The sequence below is a fragment of the Trichomonascus vanleenenianus genome (genome assembly GCF_965637985.1).
Source record: "Trichomonascus vanleenenianus strain CLIB 3782 genome assembly, contig: TRVA0_029S, whole genome shotgun sequence".
Taxonomy (NCBI): domain Eukaryota; kingdom Fungi; phylum Ascomycota; class Dipodascomycetes; order Dipodascales; family Trichomonascaceae; genus Blastobotrys; species Blastobotrys vanleenenianus.
The window spans coordinates 127,952-148,521 of NW_027481858.1; the positions used below are offsets into that span (position 1 = coordinate 127,952).

The window sequence follows — 20,570 nt, forward strand, 5'->3', positions numbered from 1 at the left end:
TGGTTAAAGGAGACGGCATCATCATCATCCACGTTGCCTGGGTGGGGGCTGATGCACGAGACGTGCGGCTGACAGTTCGTTATTTCGCCCCGATTATATCCCCCCTGTAAATACAACATATTCCATGTAGCACTTGGGGTGTTTGGAGTAATGTGCAACTTCAATGGAAGCAATATTATAGGAAAACCGTATTTAGGTGCTTTTCAAAGCTGATTCGAGGCTTTTCTAAAAGAATATCCCTCAAATTCTAGAGTTACAGACCCAGGAATAGTGTACAAAGAATAAAATGTGGCAAATTATCCCTACCCCGTCCGGCTGATACATACATATCACCTGGAGGGGATAAGGCAACCCTCACGGACGACAACGAAGAGAGAGATGGACTTGATAGATAAGGAGCTAGGGAAGGTCCAGTCGCAGAGCCGCTTCGACGACTGGGTTGTACAGATTGACGGGCTGATTAAGACCCTGGAGGCTGCTCGTAGCGAAGCAGTGGCCGGCACTAGTAACAGTGGAGACATCGTAGAACGCCTGGGGAAAACCATCCGTGGGTACCAGAAGGAAAGCGCCCGTAAGGAGAAGGAAGCACACAGTGGAATCAGCAAATTCTCCAAGGCGCTGGACAAGTGGGCCAGAGTTGAGAAGAATAACGATGGGGAAGAGGAGGAAGAAGAAGACGTGCTTGGTGAAGTGAGCCAGCTCAAGTCCGATGCAGTGCTTAATAAGGCTCTGGTTATGCATTTGGTACGAAATGGAGACTTCTCCGTAGCAAGGAAGCTGTGTGAGGAGTCTGGAGTCGAATTGAACGAGGAAATGGTCAAACAGTTTGGATACCTGCATTCGATTTTGAACCACATCAAGAACGGAGACCTCGGCCCGGCTATTGAATGGGCGATGGAACGTAGAAGTCAGCTGCTGGCCAAGGGAAGTGCACTGGAATACTCGCTTCACAAGCTGCAGTATATGGAGTTTCTGTTGAAGCAGAAGGACCAGGCCAAGGCACTGAGTTACGCGCAGAAGAACCTAACAATATTCGGAAACCGGTACTTTACCGAAGTGTGCCGGCTCATGACGGGAATGCTCTACGTGGAGGATATAGCCAATTCGCCCTATACGGAGCTGTTTTCGACTCCGCGGTATGAGGAGGTCATGGACTTGTTTAGCGCAGAGTTCTGTGCAACTTTGGGGTTGCCTCCAGAGCCCCCATTGCTTATTGCTTTCAAGGCAGGTACCATTGCCATGCCTGGTATGATCAAGGCCAAGACGGTTTTCAAGCAGCGCCATGCGGAGTGGACGTCTCAGGGCGAGCTTCCAGTAGAACTCGAGCTGCCTGACTCGTACCGGTACCATTCAATTTTCGTGTGTCCTGTGTCCAAGGAACAGACGACGCCGCGGAATCCGCCAATGCTGTTACCGTGTGGGCATGTTCTAGGGAAGGAGAGCCTTCAGTCTATTTGCAAGTCGAGCAACAACAGCAGCTTCAAGTGCCCTTACTGCCCTATGGAAAGCACCTACAACAACACTAAGGAGATTTTCTTCTAGATCCCATCATTTATTTAATCGTTTTATATTTATTATCTAGTATTTATTGAATATCACATACCATGAAGTAACGCGAGGACCCCTAGTGGAGCCCTAGTGGGTTTAATGTCCTATTCTTCAATTGACATGGGGTCAGCCCCCATACCCCCGTAGCTCCGCTTCGCGGAGATCTTGTAGCGATCAATTACCTCAGAGTATCGGAGGGGGTTTGGAGTGTCTGGTCTCCTTGACTAATAACTGTTATGGAAGTTTGCTACAACGAGAACAGACGACACAGCCGCAATTAACACTTCACTCAACTGCCTTGCATTAGGCGGGAGGTAGGAGCTCAATTACTGACTACGGTACTGGAAAAAGGATGCAATGTTATCAAGGGCGAAAGATACCGAAAGATGCCAAAAGATCCCGGAGAGTCTTCAGGCTTACAATATATAAGGGGATATCTACATGCTTTTGAACCCTGTATTTGTAAGTTGGATGCATCCCAGCATTGCTTTGAAAGATTATGTGTTATAGCTCGGTAATACAAATGCACGGTAGTAATGATCTTGATTTCCTTCATGCAAATTTCTAAGCGCAGGATTCCTAATACTAGCATTCAAAAGCACTGACTGGTAACGCCTCGCTAAAAACTTAAGGCTCGATTTCGTCCAGTACACCTACTGGCTCCTTCTGTTCCTTCGTAATTGAAGAAACTTTTTTAGCCTTAACTACCGGTATTCTGCGCCTTACCCATTGAATCCAATTCCAATCGACCCAATCACCAAACCCCAGAGCCTCAGCTTGCTCTCTTTTCCATTTAGCCAATAGGTCCTCCAAAACTTCGGGAGTACTTCTGTCCTCTTGAGAAGGGGACGGCTCCTCATGACTTAATCTTGCCTTTGAGAAGTACCAAACCATCAAATTTCCTCGTACTTGATTTTTCCTCGGTTTAGCATCTATCAATGAATTAGGGTGATAATTGGACCCTAGAGAAACCCCTCTTGCGTCTATCTTTCTTTCCAGTAGAACGACTTGATACATAATTCTGAACCGTTCTTTCTGTTCAACCTCGCTAGGGATCATCTCATTCAAACCCGGACCATCGATATACTGTCTTAAAATAACCCGTACTTCGCGAAATTTACACTGTGAATGGACAACGGGAACTCGCATAGTGTATGAACCATAGAATTTTGGAATGTATGAGCCCTGTCTGTCTTTCACGAGTTCGTATGCCTTCACTGTGCGAGCGTATGCCGAATCTGCTACGGCTGCTGGATTAATACCTTCGAAACAAAAGGGGTCGAATACCTCAACCACTACCTTGAATCGATGCTTTTTCCCCTCATAATCGCGAATTACTGGAAGGTAAGGATTCCTTTGGGCCGAAGTGACAATGGCAAGAAAGAGGCGTTGTCTGCCTTTCTTAGGGGCTTTGAACTCTTCAGTTAACTTCATTGTTATGAGCGTTCTTCCAACTTCACCAGGAAGAGGAGGCGATTTGATCACTGTTTCCAGGACAGACGTGCTAGGCTCACCGTTATCGTCGTTCTCTGCCAGTGCATCTTCGATATCCGATAGAGCGGGTGGAATATGAGCACAGAGTCCCATTTCCTCAAAGGAATAATCAGGGAATAACTTTTCAGGCTCCAAATCGCTAGCGGACATTATTCAATTATGGCAGATGTGTTCGAAGTGCCTCATGTGCTGTAACTTCTCTGATATGATATGATGGATGAAGATGGCTTTTGTTGCTATATTAGAAGTTGAGCTTGTTTTCAGTAACAGACAAGCTCTAGGGCATGTTATTTGTAATTGAGTTCAAACATTTTGTGGGTGTGTGTGGGTGTGTGTGGGTGTGTGTGGGTGTGTGTGGGTGTGTGTGGTTACCCATTCCCGGCAGCGGAAAGATGGAACAATTATAGGCTCCATAGATATGAAAGTGAATTTTTTTACTTTTATACTATGCTGGGCTAGTCCCTCCAGCCTGTATAGCATCGCTCTTTCCCGGTATGGCTTGCGCCAGAATGCGCTTTCACTGATTCAGCTTCATGCCCCCTGAATGTACGGCTGTAGTACCGGTACTGTACGCATTTTTTAGTACAAATGAGGGTCCGGCTGCAGCTGGATTCTCCGCTACTTGCAGTTTGCTATTGATTTGTGAAGAGCAGGTATAACGGACCACAGCTTGGATCTATCGAAAGGGAAGAGGAAAAAAAATAATTAAGAAATAAATAAATATGAACGGTGGCACTCATCACGATATCTCCAGCCTAGAGAAGATAGGGGACAATCTCTGCGCAGGCTCTGATTCTAGGGAAGTCGAGAAAAGCAACCGGTATCCACTCATCGAGATGTAGCAAATTTTGCATTTGGCTAGAAAAAAACGGCAAGGAAACAGCTCATTCAGGTCACTCCAATTTGGCCCGCTACCGGCACTGTACGTACTACTGTCAAGGTGGCATTAATGGGTTTCTCGAAAACAACAGCCACTCCATGATGCACTTACTCGATTTTTTTAGAACACGTAGCAATTAGTCCATCGGTGCGGTTGATTCAATTGGTCTTAAACCTTTTTCGACTGGCCAGGCTGAATACGCTCAATCATCCCTGTCTAACGTCCCTTTTTAGAAGCGCTACGGCATTGATCGAACCACGGGGTAACGCTGCGCCGGACTCCATTAAGGCAAGTTCAAATTGTTCCGGTAATGTGCATAATTAATGGTGAAACTGCTTTCGTTTAGGGCGTCTATATTGCCTCTTTGATTGGGTTAGAGTTTTACTTTAAAGGTAAAAAGCCTCACTTTCTCTATTTCTATCGCACAATCTCAATCGGTCTCTCACACACTCTCACACGCTCTCTCTCTCTTGTTCTCTCTCTCTTTTTAATTCTGTCGTGAGAAAATGAGTGATGACGAGGACATCCAATGGCAATGCTTTCCACTTATGGAGGAGTTTGCTATTCGCAGCCATATTCCACCTAGCCCGGATGTGACTAACATACGGTTCTCGAATATGAAGAATATTCGTAACCTCACAAAGCGGGAGAGAAAAAGGTCCTCATTAGGTACCGTCATTCATTGGCCACCACTCCCAGGCCAGGATGGCGAAGAGGAGATAGTAATTAAGTTGCTTGGAGAACTCGCACCACCAGCCTGGGATAGTCAGCGCCTATTTGTAGCCCGCGTTATCTCAGCTCACGCGTCGCTCATCGACGAAGAAGCTGCGAAAGATGAAATTGTTGCTGAAATATTCGATCCTCTTTCTTATGATGAACTCGACCCATCAATCGCAGCAGATATGGACTACTCCCAGACCACCGCTTGCTACAAGCTTTTGAAAGACTTTCAAGGTAAGTCAATTCCTAAGTATTATGGATCGTATACCATGAAACTGCCGCTAGAGGGTCGTCGTAAGGGTCAGCACCGTGAAATCCGCCTAATTTTGAGGGAATATATTAAAGGCACAAGTCTAGATAAGTTAAAACCAAAACGACTTGGACAAGAGGAAAGAAAGATCCTGATGGAGAAAGTCATTGAGACCGAGTATGAGTTTGACAAAAGAGGCATTGCAATCAGCGAGTCTCTTTACTCCAGCTACGTTATCCTTGTAAATGAGCCTGATACTCGCATTGTTTTCTGGTGTTTTATAGACGCATTACTCGGTTCTGATATTGAACACCCCTTGCCACTAATCGAGCCATATCCGGGAACGGAGGGTATATTGCAGAAATGGAAAAAGGGCGAGCTCGAATTTCGTGGCTTTGCTGACTTGGTTGACTGGCCCTGGCAAGAATGGCTGCAAGAAAAATATGGAAGTTCATTGTACGATGCTTATCTGTCAAAGGAGGCAACAGGGCTGAATAATACTCCAACAATGACTACAAGAATGGCCACGCATTCTGGCAGTAAGAAATACGCCCCGCCTGAAATACGACAGCGGGTAAAAAGGAAGAAAACTGTTGAAACTGGGGAATATAGAGATCAATGGAAGAGGCAAGGGAAAAGGTTAAAGAGAACAGGCCCTAATTAAAGAATGGAGGGAGGGGGAAAAGGAAGAAAAAGTGGTGCGGTAGCTTCGTAAATTGTCAAAATATACTCTATTGAATGAGGGCAATTAATATCCTACGTCAATGAAATTTTCGTCCCATACTATCATGGCATCAGTGCTCAAGAAATCGTTTCCATAGACTCTTAATACCCGGTGCGGTAGTTGCAAATCTGAACGGAACCTGTAACAATACCCGTGGTACCGTACCAGTACCGTACCGGTAGGTTATAAATCTATGGTATTGTAGTGTCTTTTGTGACGGCGAGGCCAGAAAATTTCGCTTAATACATAACTTATATATGACACGTTTAATCCGATAAACAGTATTGTACTTTCCTTCCACATCAATTGGGCCCAGAGCTGCACCGCAGTCGCGCCATAGGGATTGGAATTGCTCGGAGGGTCCCGAAAATACTGGTAGTTCCTTCTAGAAATAAAATGCCTTTTACATTATTATATGCTACCATAGTTATATATTTTACTTCAGCGCAACTTTTTCTAAGCCGTCCAAGCTTCTCAACCGTCGCTGCTACTAGAAGGCCAGCCTTTTAAAGACCTCCCCGGAGCCCCCAGGCGACCCGTCGCTGTCGGTATCTGTTGGTGTTGAACATAATTAAGGGGTTGCGCACGTCATTGTGAGCATGTATTCCCCACCGTCGCCAAATTTTAACTTCTTCAACGACTTCCACTACTTGCTTTACTAGTCTCCTGAGTTTGATGTGTACCGATACTACAATGTACCGGTAACAGCTTCCTTTAGGTCGTATTTAATCAGTCTATCTATTTTGGAGCTTGCTGGGCGCGCGCTGATATTCTCCGCGCCAACAGTATGAGCGCTGGAGAATCTCAACCCTCCCAACGCGAGCGCTACCGACTTCGCTAACACGTTCGAAAAGATGCTGGTTGGCGTAGACGATGTCGAGCGCGCTCACCACACGTCACAGCCGTGATGGACGAACCAGAGAACTTCGGGAGGCCCAGAAAGGCGCCGAGCATTTGAACTTCGACCACCTTGTCAAGGCGTACCTTAAATTGCTGGCGTATTGCAAGAAGCTCACGCAGTGCGTCCTTGCTCTGGTACCCCTGGTTGGATGAAAGAAATAAAGCGAACGTAACGGGACATCAGGCCCACATCGACAAGGTGAGCATCCGGTGCAACAAACTCACCATGGAATTGCAAAGCAGCGATGCCGCTCTTGCCAACGTTGCGAATCACGTTGAGAAGGTTGAAGATCTCTGCGACCTTGCGAAGGCCACCGGGCTCGCCAGGAAAGAATATCTGGCGAGTCATATGCGACAGACCAGGTAAGAGGTCAAGGCTACACGACGAGGCGAAATGCCATGTCCAAGCCACTAACGCCGAAGCCACCTCTGCAAAAGAACAAACAGCCTCAAGATTATCGAGGATACTTGGAAGGAGAAGGAGGTCAAGTGGACCCACACGGTTAAGTATGGCGAAAGCCGTACTACCAACATCGAATCGAGATTGTCTCAAAAAGAAGTAAAACGACAATAGAGCACCCTAGCCAAGGCGCCTAGGCCTTAGTTTTGGCGACGCGGCCCAGAGAGAGGCGAGTCGCCCTGCCGCCACACGCCCACAGCTAACGCCGAAAACGACCATCAAACCTAGAGATACCTCGAAAGCGGTATATCTCCAACCACTTGAGGAAAGAGACCGAATCGTAAAGGGTAAAGTTTCACTCGATGCAGGGAAGTGATTAACATCATTAACGCGGCAGCCAATGCGATTGTGGCTAAGGCGGTCACTCGAACGAGCAACAGCAACAACCTGAAGATCCACGTGGTCGAAGGTGCCAATGAACGCGACCTCGAGAAGGGACTTGAGGCCTAAAAAGGATCGATTCAAGTAATTGGATGTTTCGCCGTGGTTCCCGGCAGTCATCCCACGAGTTCCCACCAAGTTCACAAAGGGAAAACTCCGTGAGGAAATTGAACGGTTGTTAAGTTGGCCAATAATCCCGTCAATATAACCTTCAACGGCGACCCACATGCAGTGCAACGATCAGTTAAGGTATTCTTCAAAACTGCCGAGGATTATGGCTACTTCAAGCGCCATCACAATTGTGTCAATGGACGCATCCACAAGGTATTTAGGTACGCTCCGAGGCAGCGACCGGCTCCTATCCAGGAGAACACGAACAAGAATGACCCAACGGAACAGCAGAGTGAGCAGGCGCTCAAGGCTCTCGGCCTCATCCCTGTAGAGAGTGAAACAGAGTCGTAAGAATCGCACGAATGAAGACTGCGATTCCTGCTTGCTTCTGTATCCATCAATTGGACTGCAGTCACAATCAGATCGCCATGGAGACGTTCCTGGAAAAATCTACTGCCGAAGTGGTCCTTCTCCAGGAGATTATTAGCAGCCGGCTTGGGCCAGTGGCGCAGGGCACAACATTCATCATCGATCTTTGGAGCCGGACATGCGGGCTGTTCATGACCAGAGAGAAGGAGATCAGTTAATTAAGTGGGTGACGGGACCTCAGAACGGTGATGATGAACGACCTGGGGGGTGCGACGTTTAAGAGAGGAGACCAGTCTGCGATTGACCGTCTGTGGGCTAGTATGACGCTGGCCAGCCGCATTATCCACCGGTACCTATCGTTCATCTAACAAGAACAGCTCTCGGATCACTACTTGCAAGAGTGGACAGTCCATCGGTCGATCTTGGGGCCTGCGTAACCGCTAGAACAAGAGATGCGACTGGGACAAGTTTAGGGAAGAGATCCGCACCCAGTCTCAGCGCCAGCGTCAGGTATTTGGTGCGGTGAGCAGCATGGCATCATTCCTCCAAATCATGGAGCACAGCAAGCGCTGGTGGACGCCCGCCTTGACGGAATCGGACTATAGAGCCCGGGAGGCCAGGGTAGTCTCGCGGCTTGAACCGACCGAAGGAAATCGAGCATGAGCGAAAGGGACTGTTGCCGAGCTACGTCGAGCTGCTCGTCAGAGCAAGCGAGACACGTGGGACGCCCTTCCTTTACAGCCTCTACGGAAACGGCATATGGCAGGTGCAACAGTACCTCCAATTCCACGTCTTGCTGGCAGTTCGGTGGCATTGACTAAGGCAGACGGAAAGAAGGTAATGTCAAAAGCAGAGGGAATCGCACGACTACGAGAGGGGCTTTTTTACGCCGTCTCTCTCTCTCTCTCTCTCTCTCTCTCTCTCTCTCTGTCCCTATTGCAAAGGAAATCAGCCTACGACCGGAGCTCAGGGAAAAGATAATTAGCAACGCATTAAGGGAGATGCATCCGTACAAGAGCCCAGGCAGAATACCTGTCCGAGCGATACAGACGGCCTAAGAAGCTGACGAATTCAGAGCTGTCTTTCGCCAGCTCTTGAAAGCGTGTATCTGCTTCGGCAACCACTACGTGCTGTCGAGCCAGTTTGGAGGAAGAAATGGGTACTGCGCGACCGATGCCGTCCTCAAGCTGGTCCAGGATGTCCACGCTTGTTGGCCAAACCCCACGTCAGCCATGATAATGGACATTAAGGGAGCCTTCGATAATGTTCTTAAGGAAACCTAGATAAAGAAACTCGCGGCCATGGACGTGCCAATGGCTGCAAGTTGGAAGCATCACCTAAGTGAGCGCCGCACCACCTTAGCAGCGAGTAGAGTATATGGGAAACGGGACCAAAGTCAGCCGATAAGTACAATGTACTGGAATACTGCAACGGTCACCTATCTCTCCATTACTCTTCTTATTGTACACGAGCGATTTGTACCGTGAGGTTGAGCAAATGAAGTGACAGGCCGTGGGGTTCATTGACGATGTCGCAACGCATATCCAAGGCAGAAATCTGAAGAAAAATGCCGAGACACTTACCAGCAGCCTCGAGGTCTGTGATGACTGGACTAAACGCAATTACAGAGCCCTCGACTATGGGGAAGGCTTGGTTCATCTACTTCACCCGAACGCAGAGGGCACGGGAAGGGGCCCTCCGTCTACCAGGCGGAAGTGAACGGCAGGCCACCGAAGAGGTCAAATTATTGGGCATCTGGCTGAACCGAAAGCTTAAGGGTCTTACACATTGAGAGTGGAATTATGCCTATTGAGCATTGGGCAGGCGCAACTACGGCAGCTGAAAGCTGTTAGAATTATTTATCGCAGCTGACAACCCCCTACGTCAGCTTGGGAGAGCCTACGGCCAGCCACCCAACTCACCGGTAAAGTGGGTGATGAGAGCTTGGACTCTTTCGGCGCGATCGATTCTTGGTCGGACATAGCAAGACTGGGTGGGCTCCGCGAACCGCGAACCGCGAACCTACCAGTCGCTGCGGACCCAAATCCGCCGGATGGCTCTCCAGCAATGGCAAGAAGACGCTGACCGCGTGGCCACACAGGCAAGGTTCAATCAAGTTGCGTCAGCAAAGTGCACCATCAAAACTGCACGCAGCTGGCAAACTACCTATCGGGTAGCAGTCGCTACGTACTGAGCCGACTGGTTCAATTTCGTTCGGGACACGCGCTAATAGGCGATTGATATCGCCGGTTTGCGTGAAGGGGGCCCCATCCCTCTGTGAGTGTGGTCATTTGGAAACACTCCGTCACATTCTTTGCCCGGTGCCCCGATATAAGGCACAAAGTCCCCTCCTTCGGGAGGTAAGCATTGACCTGCCAACATTATTAGGCACACCGGATGGGCTTAAGCAGATGGCTCAATTCATCTCGAAGAGCCAGCTACTTCTCCGCTAAACAACTACTTGCGACTACGAACCACCAGTTTTTAACCCCTGATGGAAACTGTTTCCCTGAAGCTGAAGCTGAAGCTGGAGGGGGTGATCAATTTCCGCTTGGATTTTGATTTTTATTAAAGTTATTGGATTATCACTACATTATGTCAGGGCCTGATCATGCCAAAGCGCAGTAGATCTCATCACGACACAGTCCTGACTCCAAGCGCCTCGACTATGTGAATTTATCGAGAACCAAAAGTAGGTCTCACCCCCCCATGACACAGTCATAAAAATTCAATATTTTGTTTATTATTCATCCATTGTCATACTTCAGTACTATGTCACTGTCAGACCTCACCGATCCTTACAGTGTAACGGGGTCCTCTGGCCTTAGGCTACGCTAATAGATTTTTATTCATTCATTCATTCATTCCATTGGCTTCATGTTGAGGACGAGGCCAGAGAGATCACTAAAATAGATATCCACATAAGGGGGGTGGGATCAATCCCCACGGCGCGCAAATGCGGTGCTGCTAAGAGAGCCTATGGTAGAATTGAGCTTACATTTCGCAAAACTGCTGCGCGTGACCAAGATGATGTTTATATGGGGTTTCCCCCATTGATCTCGGTACTGCGTTTATTTTTTTTATATATTACATGTACCAGAATCTATTATCTACTCATAAAAATATGTTTACAGCGGTGCTTGGCAGAGATAGTGGTTTCTCCCCATTGTCAGATTACTGAGGGAATCCGCGTCATCTTTGTGGACTGGTCTACTTAATGTTTTGCCATTGATTGTATTTTAATGTTTTTATTGAGCCGGCTGTTGAAGCCAAATGTCTATACACAGTCTTCCTTAGCGTTAGCTCAGACCTTAATCAAGAATTATTTGTTATGAACTGCTTCGTATTTTTTCTTACCACTTCAATAGTGTTATTCCATCTGCCAACATAACCCGAAATGCCTTTTTCTTCGGACACTAACGTCTCTGACTTCCTTGAAACGGATATTGCAAATCTCGACTTCACGTTTGTGAATACCAACGCACGCTTTTCCAGGAAAACTGGACTAAAAAAAAAGTTCCGCGTAAAGCGAGTCACTGAAGTGAACCCTTCTTATTTCACTGACATTGGATCAAAGATAGCAGCACCTTACAGTAGGAAGAAAATCGACGACATTCCATTTCCCGCCAGATATCATATTCGTGGCGAAGCATCGCTGAGATCAACTCTCTTTTCCAAAGTGATAGACCCTTTGCAGCTAATTATGGAAGAGGTAATACGACCCAGTAAATGTCTGCTTGAGTGCAGCCAAGACGTCGCACTGGAAAAGCACAATCGCTACCGACCTGATCTGTTCACCACTTATCGCATGGAAGAAATGGGCGAGCGCCGGTCATATTCAATCGGTGAATACAAGACGCCAGGTAGCCTGGCTCTTGATGCAGAATCTCTAATACCGATGGGGAACAACGAGTTTAGAATACGCAGAAATATTTTCGTGAGAGTCAACCAAGTTGAGAGATATGTCAGAAAAGCTCGCGTTCCACATGCCTTCGTATCAGACGGGTCGACATCAATCTTGATCGATTTTAACCCATTTTTAAACGAGGACAAAAATCCTGCCGTCGCTTTTATTACCAAAGATAACTGTGATAACTGTGCACGCGGAAAAACGTTTAAACTTGGCTATCTGGGAATACAAGGGCTTGGCCTTCAACATTGTGGCTTGCTTGGGGAAGATTTCAAAGTAGTAGAGAGGCATGATTTTAAGAGCGATAGGGAGATTCAAAGTTCATCTAGTAGCAGTGACGACAGTGGACATCGTCACACAAACATCGAAAGTGATGACGACGAGAGCAGTGATTATGAAGAGAGCAGCGATGACGACGGAGAAGATCTAAATGATCGCAGTAGTGATGTTGATTATGTTGATTTTCTTGAGGAGAGCAGCGATGAAGACGGAGAAGCTCAGTGGTGATCTTGATTAGGAGAACAGTGACGTCAATGATAAGATTTAGAGGATCCTTGCTAACTCATATTACAGTGTACTATAGGTACCAATGGTAATGTATTGAGAATTTGCTTTAGTCGACGTAGCACAAGCACCCGTAGTAACTTACCATTCTTTTATATATTTATGACTTGCTGTAACAGTTTAGCGGTAGTTGTAATTGGTATTCATTCGAATAATCGACTCTTCTCGGCACAAAAGAATGGACTCGAAAAAATGAACTCGAGGGCTGCATCCCAACGGTGGCTGCGCTGGCACACCACCACTGTCGATCCCTTTTACAATGTCTGAAGTTTTAATCTTGGGAGAGTAGTTTCTCCGATCCTCTGCAGGTAACGGCCCCTGTCCCTGGCGACTAGTACTATCGGTAGCCGGCCCAGTAGATCGGGACAAACAAATTTTAGATGTTATTTAAATTTGAGTTAAAACATTTTGTGTGTGCGTGTGGAAATGTGGTAGTGTGGAAGTCTGTGGTTACCCATTCCCCTCAGCGCAAAGATGAAAGTGGACTTTTTCTTTTACTTTTGCACTATGCTTGGCCAGTCCCTCCAGCGTGTAGAGCATCGCTCTTTCCCGGTATGGCTTGCGCCAGAATGCGCTCTCAAGGCTCCAGCTTCATTGCTGTCCCCTGAATGTACGGCTGTACTAGCACTATTGTACACATTTTTTGGTACAAATGAAGGCCCGGTTGCGGGTGGATCCCCCGCTACTTGCAGTTTGCTATTGATTTGTGAAGAGCAGGTATAACGGACCACAGTTTGGATCTACCGAAAGGGAAGAGGAAAAAAAATAATTAAGAAATAAATAAATATGAACGGTGGCACTCATCACGATATCTCCAGCCTAGAGAAGATAGGCGACAATCTCTGTGCAGACTCTGATTCTAGGGAAGTCGAGAAAACATCCGGTATCCACTCATTGAGACGTAGCAAATATCGCATTTGGCTAGAAAAAGGCAAGGAAACAGCTCATTCAAGTCACTTCAATTTGGTGCGCTACCAATACTACATACTACCGTATTGGTACTGTCAACGTGGGATTAACGGGTTTCTCATAAACAACAGCCACTCCATGATGCGCTCACTCGATTTTTTTAGAACGCGTAGCAATTAATCGATCGGTGCGGGTTGATTCAATTGGTCTTAAACCTTTTTCGACTGGCCAGCTGAATACGCTCAATCATCCCTGTCTAATGTCCTTTTTAGAAGCGCTATCGTATTGATCAAATTGCGGGGGAACGCTGTGCCAGACTCCATTAAGGCAAGTTCAAATTGTTATGGTAATATGCATAATTAATGGTGAAACTACTTTCGTTTGGGGCGTCTATATTGCCTCTTTGATTGGGTTAGAGTTTTACTTTAAAGGTAAAGAGCCTCACTTTCTCTATTTCTATCGCACAATCTCAATCAGTCTCTCACACACACACTCTCTCTTGTTCTCTCTCTCTTTTTAATTCTGTCGTGAGAAAATGAGTGATGACGAGGACATCCAATGGCAATGCTTTCCACTTATGGAGAAGTTTGCTATTCGCAGCCATATTCCACCCAGCCCGGATGTTACTAACATACGGTTCTGGAATATGAAGAATATTCCTGACCTCACGAAACGGGAGAGAAAAAGGTCCTCATTAGGTACCGTCGTTCATTGGCCACCACTCCCAGGCCAGGATGGCGAAGAGGAGATAGTAATTAAGCTCCTTGGAGAACTCGCGCCACCGACCTGGAATAGACAGCGCCTATTTGTGGCCCGCGTTATCTCAGCTGACGCGTCGCTCATAGACGAAGAAGCTGGGAAAGATGAAATTGTCGCTGAAATATTCGATCCTCTTTCTTATGATAAACTCGACCCATCAATCGCAGCTGATATGGACTACTCCCGCACCGATGCTAGCTACAAGCTTTTGAAAGACTGTCAAGGTAAGTCAATTCCTAAGTATTATGGATCGTATACCATGAAAATTCCGCTAGAGGGTAGTCGTAAGGGTCAGCACCGTGAAATCCGCTTAATTTTGAGGGAATATGTTAAAGGCACAGTCTAGACAAGTTAAAACCAAAACGACTTGGACAAGAACAGAGAAAGACCTTAATGGAGAAAGTCATTGAGACCGAGCATGAGTTTGACAAAAAAGGTGTTGGAATCAGCGAGTCTATTTTCCCCAGTTATGTTATTCTTGTTAACGAAAGTGATACTCGTATTGTCATCTGGGGGTGTTTCAATGGCTCATTACTCGGTTCTGATATCGAACACCCCTTGCCACTAATCGAGCCATATCCGGGAATGGAGGGTGTAATGCAGAAATGGGAAGAGGGCGAATTCGAAATTCGTGGCTTTGCCGAGTTTGTTGACTGGCCCTGGCAAGAATGGCTGCAAGAAAAATATGGGAGTCCATTGTACGATGCTTATCTATCAAAGGAGGCTACGGGGCTGAATAAGGCTACAAGAGTGGCTAGGTATTCTGGCAGTAAGAAATGCGCCCCACCTGAAATACGACAACGGGTAAAAAGGAAGAAAGCTGTTGAAACTGGGGAATATAGAGACCAATGGAAGAGACAGGGGAAAAGGTTACAGAGAACGGGTCCTAATTGAAGAATGGGAGAGAGAAAGAGAAAGTAGTGTCTTCGTTTGTTAAAACTACTTTATAGAATTGAATGTGTGTACATCAATAATACTACTGCTATGTCGAGTGGGTTTCCTTTCGTGCTATCAGTGGACCGCCGCTGAGGAAATTTCCTTTTTAACTATAAGCTCCATGCATTCAGATAGGTCCTCCATTGCCCTAGGCAGCGGGCTTTAAGAACGTATTAGCTGCTATTATTACCTGACATTACGAGGTTACCAAATGATGATTATTAACAGTGTATTAGGTAAGTCTTGTCATTTCGGCTCTACGCACCTTCGTACCTCGTACAGCGATGTAGTCATATAGCTATTGAGGTGACAATGGTACAATTGGCTCAACCCGTTCCCTCTGCACTCATTGATTCTCTGTACCTGGTACTCTACTTTCTTTTGTTTCAGAACCAAGAACAGAGCTTTTTATGATCTTACCGTCGAATAAGCAACATCTTCACAATGTGGACAAATGGGTGAAAAGCACCGCGGATACATGCAATCATAAATTCGTAAACAACATACAAATCCATCCCTCTTCTGCTATAAATAACGGTAACACCGAGAATACCTAGGTGTAGTAGGATCATGTATCAAGGAAATCAGCTGCGACGAGCAATTCAAGGGCCATTTCAGGCGGGATATCAAAATCAGCAACGTCAACCTCGTCCTTATATTTCCAATTATAGCATAGGTATTCGCATACCTTCTCCAGAACAATCCCTGAAATTTCGTGCAGTTCAATACGGCCCTTTTGGCCTTCCTTAAAGTGTGGCGACTCGACCATTGCGCTTAGAGTACTTGAAACGAGGGCAGCCTGGCGTGGGATAACAAACTCAAATCCATCGGCGGATATAAGCGTAACATAGTCTAATTTACGCGTCTCGGCCATCTTTTTTATATTCTGGATCTATCTTATCGCAGTCGAGGTACCGAGAAGTGATCAATCCACGATACGGTGAAATTTGACCCGGTGATTTGGGACAATCATATCGAATAGAGCCCAGTAGAATCATTCACATACATGGCAAGTTTATTTTTTTATAAGCAGGTCAAATCGCAGTCTCCAGCTTTTGCACTAAACCCCGGTAAAAACTCGCACTAATAACAGTAATTCAGGTCTTCCAGAATTGAAGCGCCGCAACAGCTGCGGCTCAGAAGTATATTTTTTCGTGATGTTTGTGCGCGCGCAAGCGTTGGGACTTTCTTAAGCCGACCGTGGTGATGGCAGCGGTGAATCGAGGGGGTTCACCATCAGAGGTTCACATACCAGGCAGGCAGAGAGATAATAGCAGATTAGAGATGCCCCCGAACCCGGCGCTGTCGTGGGACAAGCTCCACGACAGCTTCTATCGGACTTTCGAAGGATACTCCATGCTGTGGGACATTGATGATGTATCCGGGTACATTGTCGCCTCAGCCGTTTGCGGGGGAGCCATTGCCATGTATCGAGACCCCAGCGTTGTTGGCCAGTATAGAGGCGCCGAGTCTAGACAGACCAAGATTTACATTTATAATGGCGCAGGAGTGCTCCAGCATACCATTCCATGGGACAATGGCCGTATCCGGGGCTTTGGATGGAACGAATTGGAGCAGCTTGTTGTCGTGTCGGAAAGCGGTAATGTCAGAGTGTACTACGACTTTGGCGGTAATTTCTTCCAGGTGTCGCTGGGTAGGGCCGCGGAGATTAATGGAGTTGTCGCATGTCGGTTTTGGCGGACCGGGTTTGTTGCTTTGCTGGCAAATAACCGATTTGTGTCCCTAACAAACTACCGAGAGCCAAATGCCAAAGTGCTAGCCGACTTACCAACAGAAGGCGTGGACAGAAATGTCCGCGGATGGGGTATTGTGCCCCAGGAATACAATCTTAGTCAGCATTTTGAGCTGCTCGTAGCTACCGCGGACGGAATATTCCATATTGACTCTAGCCAGTGTCGTGCCAAGTCTGAATTGCCCGTAGAACGGGTCGTAGACAAAATCTGCGTTAGTCCAAACGGTCAATTGGCTGCGTTTTTAGAAAAATCGGGCAGATTGACTGTGGTCGGGCTCGCCGACGCATCAAGAGCAATTTCAAACTATTCCGCGGAAGATAGTAGCGGAGAGCTAGTGTGGTGCGGAAATGATGCAGTAGGACTCGTCGGCGATGATGAGATCACCTTGGTTGGGCCGAATGGCCACTCATTGCCGTTGTTGTTTGATAACAGCGTCAAGGTGTTTACTGAGGTTGACGGCATGAGGGTGCTGACAAATGAAAAGCACGACCTTGTGAGTCGAGTGCCTGACATGGTGGTTGACATCTTCCGACTAGGGTCGACTTCTCCGGCAGCAATTCTCAGAGACTGTGTGGACCAGATTGATAGAAAATCCCCCAAGGCCGACGAGAACTTGCTGATAATCGCAGACCGGCTACCGGAAGCCGTAGATATTTGTATTGCTGCTGCTGGGTACGAGTTTGAACCGTACTGGCAGAAGAAGCTGCTCAAGGCTGCTTCTTTCGGCAAAGCTGCCATTCATGTGCCTTACGACAGCGATCCATTTGTCCAGATGTGTGATTATTTGCGTGTTTTGAACAGTGTGAGACGATTCGAGGTGGGTATACTGCTAGACTATTTCCAGCTTAAGGAGCTGGGTCCTGCTAACCTCATTGACCGCCTCCTGATGAGAAATATGCATCAACTGGCATTTAAGTGTTGTGAACTCCTGAAACTGCCTACTGAAAAAGTATACGTCCACTGGGCCAGCGCAAAGATCCGCCTTAGTACCGAGGACGACGAGCGGGTTTGCAAGGAGATTATCGACAAGTTGAAGCCTGTGGCGGGCATCTCGTACGAAGAAATCGCCCGCACAGCCTACAATGAAGGTCGTTTACAGTTGGCTGTGACTTTAATTGCCTACGAGCCTCGTCCTGAGAAGCAGGTCCCATTGCTTCTTGACATGAAGGAGGAGGAACTCGCCTTGGAAGCAGCTGTCAAGTCGTATAACATGAACCTCCTTGTTTTCATCCTCTCTTCCTTGCAGCAGTCACTGCCTTTGGCGAAGTTTTTCAAAATGATTAACGGCTCTCCAATGGCATCTAAGTGCTTTGAACTCATTTGCGACGATGAAACACTTCTGGAAAACTTTTACTACCAGGATGACCGCCGCAGTGACAGTGCTCAGCTTAGGTACCGACAGGCTCTTGTGGACGCAAACGACGGCCGCAAGCTTGATCTCCTGGAAGAGTCCAAGCATCTCTATGCGGAAGTTAAATCCCATTCATTTGAAGCTAAGGCAGTAGACGAACACATGAGGCTTTTGCGACTCCAAGATCGGCTGGAAAAGGACTATGAACATCCCTTTGTGGGTCTTACTCTTTCAGCGACTATAGAAGCTCTGTTACGCATGGCCCAGGTCCCTCGAGCGACCAAAGTTAAAGAAGAGTTTAAGGTACCTGACAAGCGGTTCTGGTGGCTTCGCCTCAAGGCGCTGGTTTCGAGACGGGACTGGGATACACTGTACAAGTTCGCCACATCTAAGAAGTCTCCAATCGGCTATGAGCCGTTTTACAACCAGACACTTCAGGCTGGTAGCAAACAGCAAGCTGCTCGGTATATCTCGCATTGCACTAGCGTACCTTATACCAAACGGGTAGAGATGTATGTTACGGTAGGTGACATACGGCAGGCTGCCCATGAGGCCCTCAAGGGCAAAGATGCTACCCTACTTCAATCTTTGAGGGAAAATACCACTCCAACAATTCAGTCCGAGATTGATACAATGTTGTCCACGCTGAAATAACTCAAGGATTGAACTGAACTGGTATATAAACATTGAGATAATGTGTGCGAACTTGAAATGCTAACGATATTTAATAGATTACATTCCTAATTTTACTAGGATTTCATTGAACTGATAGTGCTCCCATCTAGGTTCGCAAACTTCACGCAAGCTATTATGCGAGGCGTATTATGGCATTCACAATAAATAAAGGTATACATACGGGCTAGAGTGGCTCGAAATTACCATTGCGGACCTTCCCTGAAGTTGTATTGCTGTTCTCGCCAGTCAACCAGCTAGGAATGCGATTAACGTCCACAATGTTCGCTTCATTGACTGCTAGCTCATGAAGTCCACCAAAAACATCGGACCCTTCAAATTCAATAGTAACCAGGGGAGCCCTTGAGGAGTTTTCAACCGGTTCGTTAATTTTTGCTTGAAACACCGACACTGGAATGTGAGTTTCAGCGTCTCCGGGATTAAGAGAAGCGTGCCCGTAGAACTTGATATTAGCAATGCGCTGCCTCTCGCTGGGGGAAGGAGTAGCGTCACTATTCAACGTGTCCATTAACTTGTTTCCTGACACGCTTATTGCCTTAAGGAAATCAGGATTTTGAGACAGCGGCACTGAAGAAGGAGCAGCAACCTTAGGCGGCTCATTCGTGGCTTTCTGCTCGTTAACAGCAGTATGCGACGCAGCCAATGGAGAAGCATCATACCTTCCCTTAGCATAATCGGCCCATTTACCCAGTGCAGAGGCGTGTCTAGACGCGCCTTTCAGCACTGCAAAGCTATTCAGAGACCTAAATGGTATCTCTGAGTTGGTAGACAGCACAACGGGCCTCCCAGGAGTCGTTACAACCGTACGGAGTGCCAGTCTCGCTGATCTTAGTAAAGACGGGTCATTTGAACTCATAAAAACATGCGGTGAAGAGGCCGGAAGTGCAATGTACAACGGCCTATGAGGAACCAAGGGGCCAGACTTCTTGGGACGCGGATTGAACGTTTGAAATCTAATAAAAATCATGCCCATGTCTGAAGTCGAGGTGACAAATATATGCCCCAGGATCATAGGATACATAGCACGCTCTAGTCCTTTTACAAGCATAGCAGGTTCGAGGACCGGCACAAATAATTCACCAGAACCCAGGTGGAATGTGAAATGGGTCCATGTAGTCAGGACTTTCTCCCGTGAAATCAGCTGTGTATCGATGTCCGCTACCTGATAGAGGTTCAGACCCCGGGACCAGATTGAATTAACGAGGAACTGAATGCGCGACTGCTTAGAGTCGACAATTTGCCCCAGCTTCTTTGCCAGATCCTCGCCTTTTGCGTCCGAGTAGTACGGACATATGCTTGGCTCGTTAAGCCATGATATAGCAAAGGTGAAAATTTCCTGGATCGAGAACTTCTTGAGCTGCGACGTCCCGTGCGCAGACAAGTCTGCATGGATAAACGTGTGGGGTAGGATAAGGTCTTCTATTGGCATCACGATGCTCTAATAGGTCGAAATTTACTTTACTGATAAACCATTCACTATGCGCCTTCCTCATATGTTAACTGGAGCCGACAGATAACATATGGGGATAGTGGGACAAGTCGGGGGTTCGAACCCCGGCGCGGATCCCCACCTTCGGTGCTTGGTATATATAAAACCGGGGAAATGCCAAGTTTCAATCCACCGATTTGCTCTATTTTATTCGTTATGGAAATTATTGACTAATATATATATTGGCTTCTTATTTTCAGAGTGGATTCACTAATTGGGGCTTTATTATTGGTCAGTGACGAATTAAGAGCTGCATATGCAGATGTGTACCTGTGATAAGGCTCGCGAGTTCTCCGATACGCACATTGGATTGTATAAATATTACACGAATTGAAAACTATTGGAGTTACCTATAGCAAATTGTTGAT

The 20,570-nt window shown here is 46.9% G+C and overlaps 6 protein-coding genes across 6 annotated transcripts; 4 read left to right on the top strand and 2 right to left on the bottom strand.

Annotated features, from left to right (window-relative positions):
* Positions 1-378: 378 nt before the first annotated feature.
* On the top strand, positions 379-1,542 carry RMD5 (ubiquitin-protein ligase RMD5; the record flags this gene model as incomplete). The annotated part of the gene is made up of 1 exon (XM_076685830.1): positions 379-1,542. The coding sequence occupies one exon, from the start codon at positions 379-381 to the stop codon at positions 1,540-1,542; it is 1,164 nt and encodes a 387-aa protein (XP_076539965.1).
* Positions 1,543-2,175: 633 nt separating this feature from the next.
* Positions 2,176-3,192, bottom strand: TRVA0_029S01266 (uncharacterized protein; the record flags this gene model as incomplete). The annotated part of the gene is made up of 1 exon (XM_076685831.1): positions 2,176-3,192. The coding sequence occupies one exon, from the start codon at positions 3,190-3,192 to the stop codon at positions 2,176-2,178; it is 1,017 nt and encodes a 338-aa protein (XP_076539966.1).
* Positions 3,193-4,428: 1,236 nt separating this feature from the next.
* TRVA0_029S01288 (uncharacterized protein) lies at positions 4,429-5,556 on the top strand (the record flags this gene model as incomplete). The annotated part of the gene is made up of 1 exon (XM_076685832.1): positions 4,429-5,556. The coding sequence occupies one exon, from the start codon at positions 4,429-4,431 to the stop codon at positions 5,554-5,556; it is 1,128 nt and encodes a 375-aa protein (XP_076539967.1).
* A 5,678-nt stretch (positions 5,557-11,234) lies between these two features.
* Positions 11,235-12,254, top strand: TRVA0_029S01310 (uncharacterized protein; the record flags this gene model as incomplete). The annotated part of the gene is made up of 1 exon (XM_076685833.1): positions 11,235-12,254. One exon carries the CDS (start codon positions 11,235-11,237, stop codon positions 12,252-12,254), a length of 1,020 nt encoding a protein of 339 aa, XP_076539968.1.
* A 3,945-nt stretch (positions 12,255-16,199) lies between these two features.
* On the top strand, positions 16,200-18,674 carry VPS16 (tethering complex subunit VPS16; the record flags this gene model as incomplete). The annotated part of the gene is made up of 1 exon (XM_076685834.1): positions 16,200-18,674. One exon carries the CDS (start codon positions 16,200-16,202, stop codon positions 18,672-18,674), a length of 2,475 nt encoding a protein of 824 aa, XP_076539969.1.
* A 205-nt stretch (positions 18,675-18,879) lies between these two features.
* CHL4 (Chl4p) lies at positions 18,880-20,142 on the bottom strand (the record flags this gene model as incomplete). Its single annotated transcript, XM_076685835.1, has 1 exon — positions 18,880-20,142. One exon carries the CDS (start codon positions 20,140-20,142, stop codon positions 18,880-18,882), a length of 1,263 nt encoding a protein of 420 aa, XP_076539970.1.
* Positions 20,143-20,570: the final 428 nt, after the last annotated feature.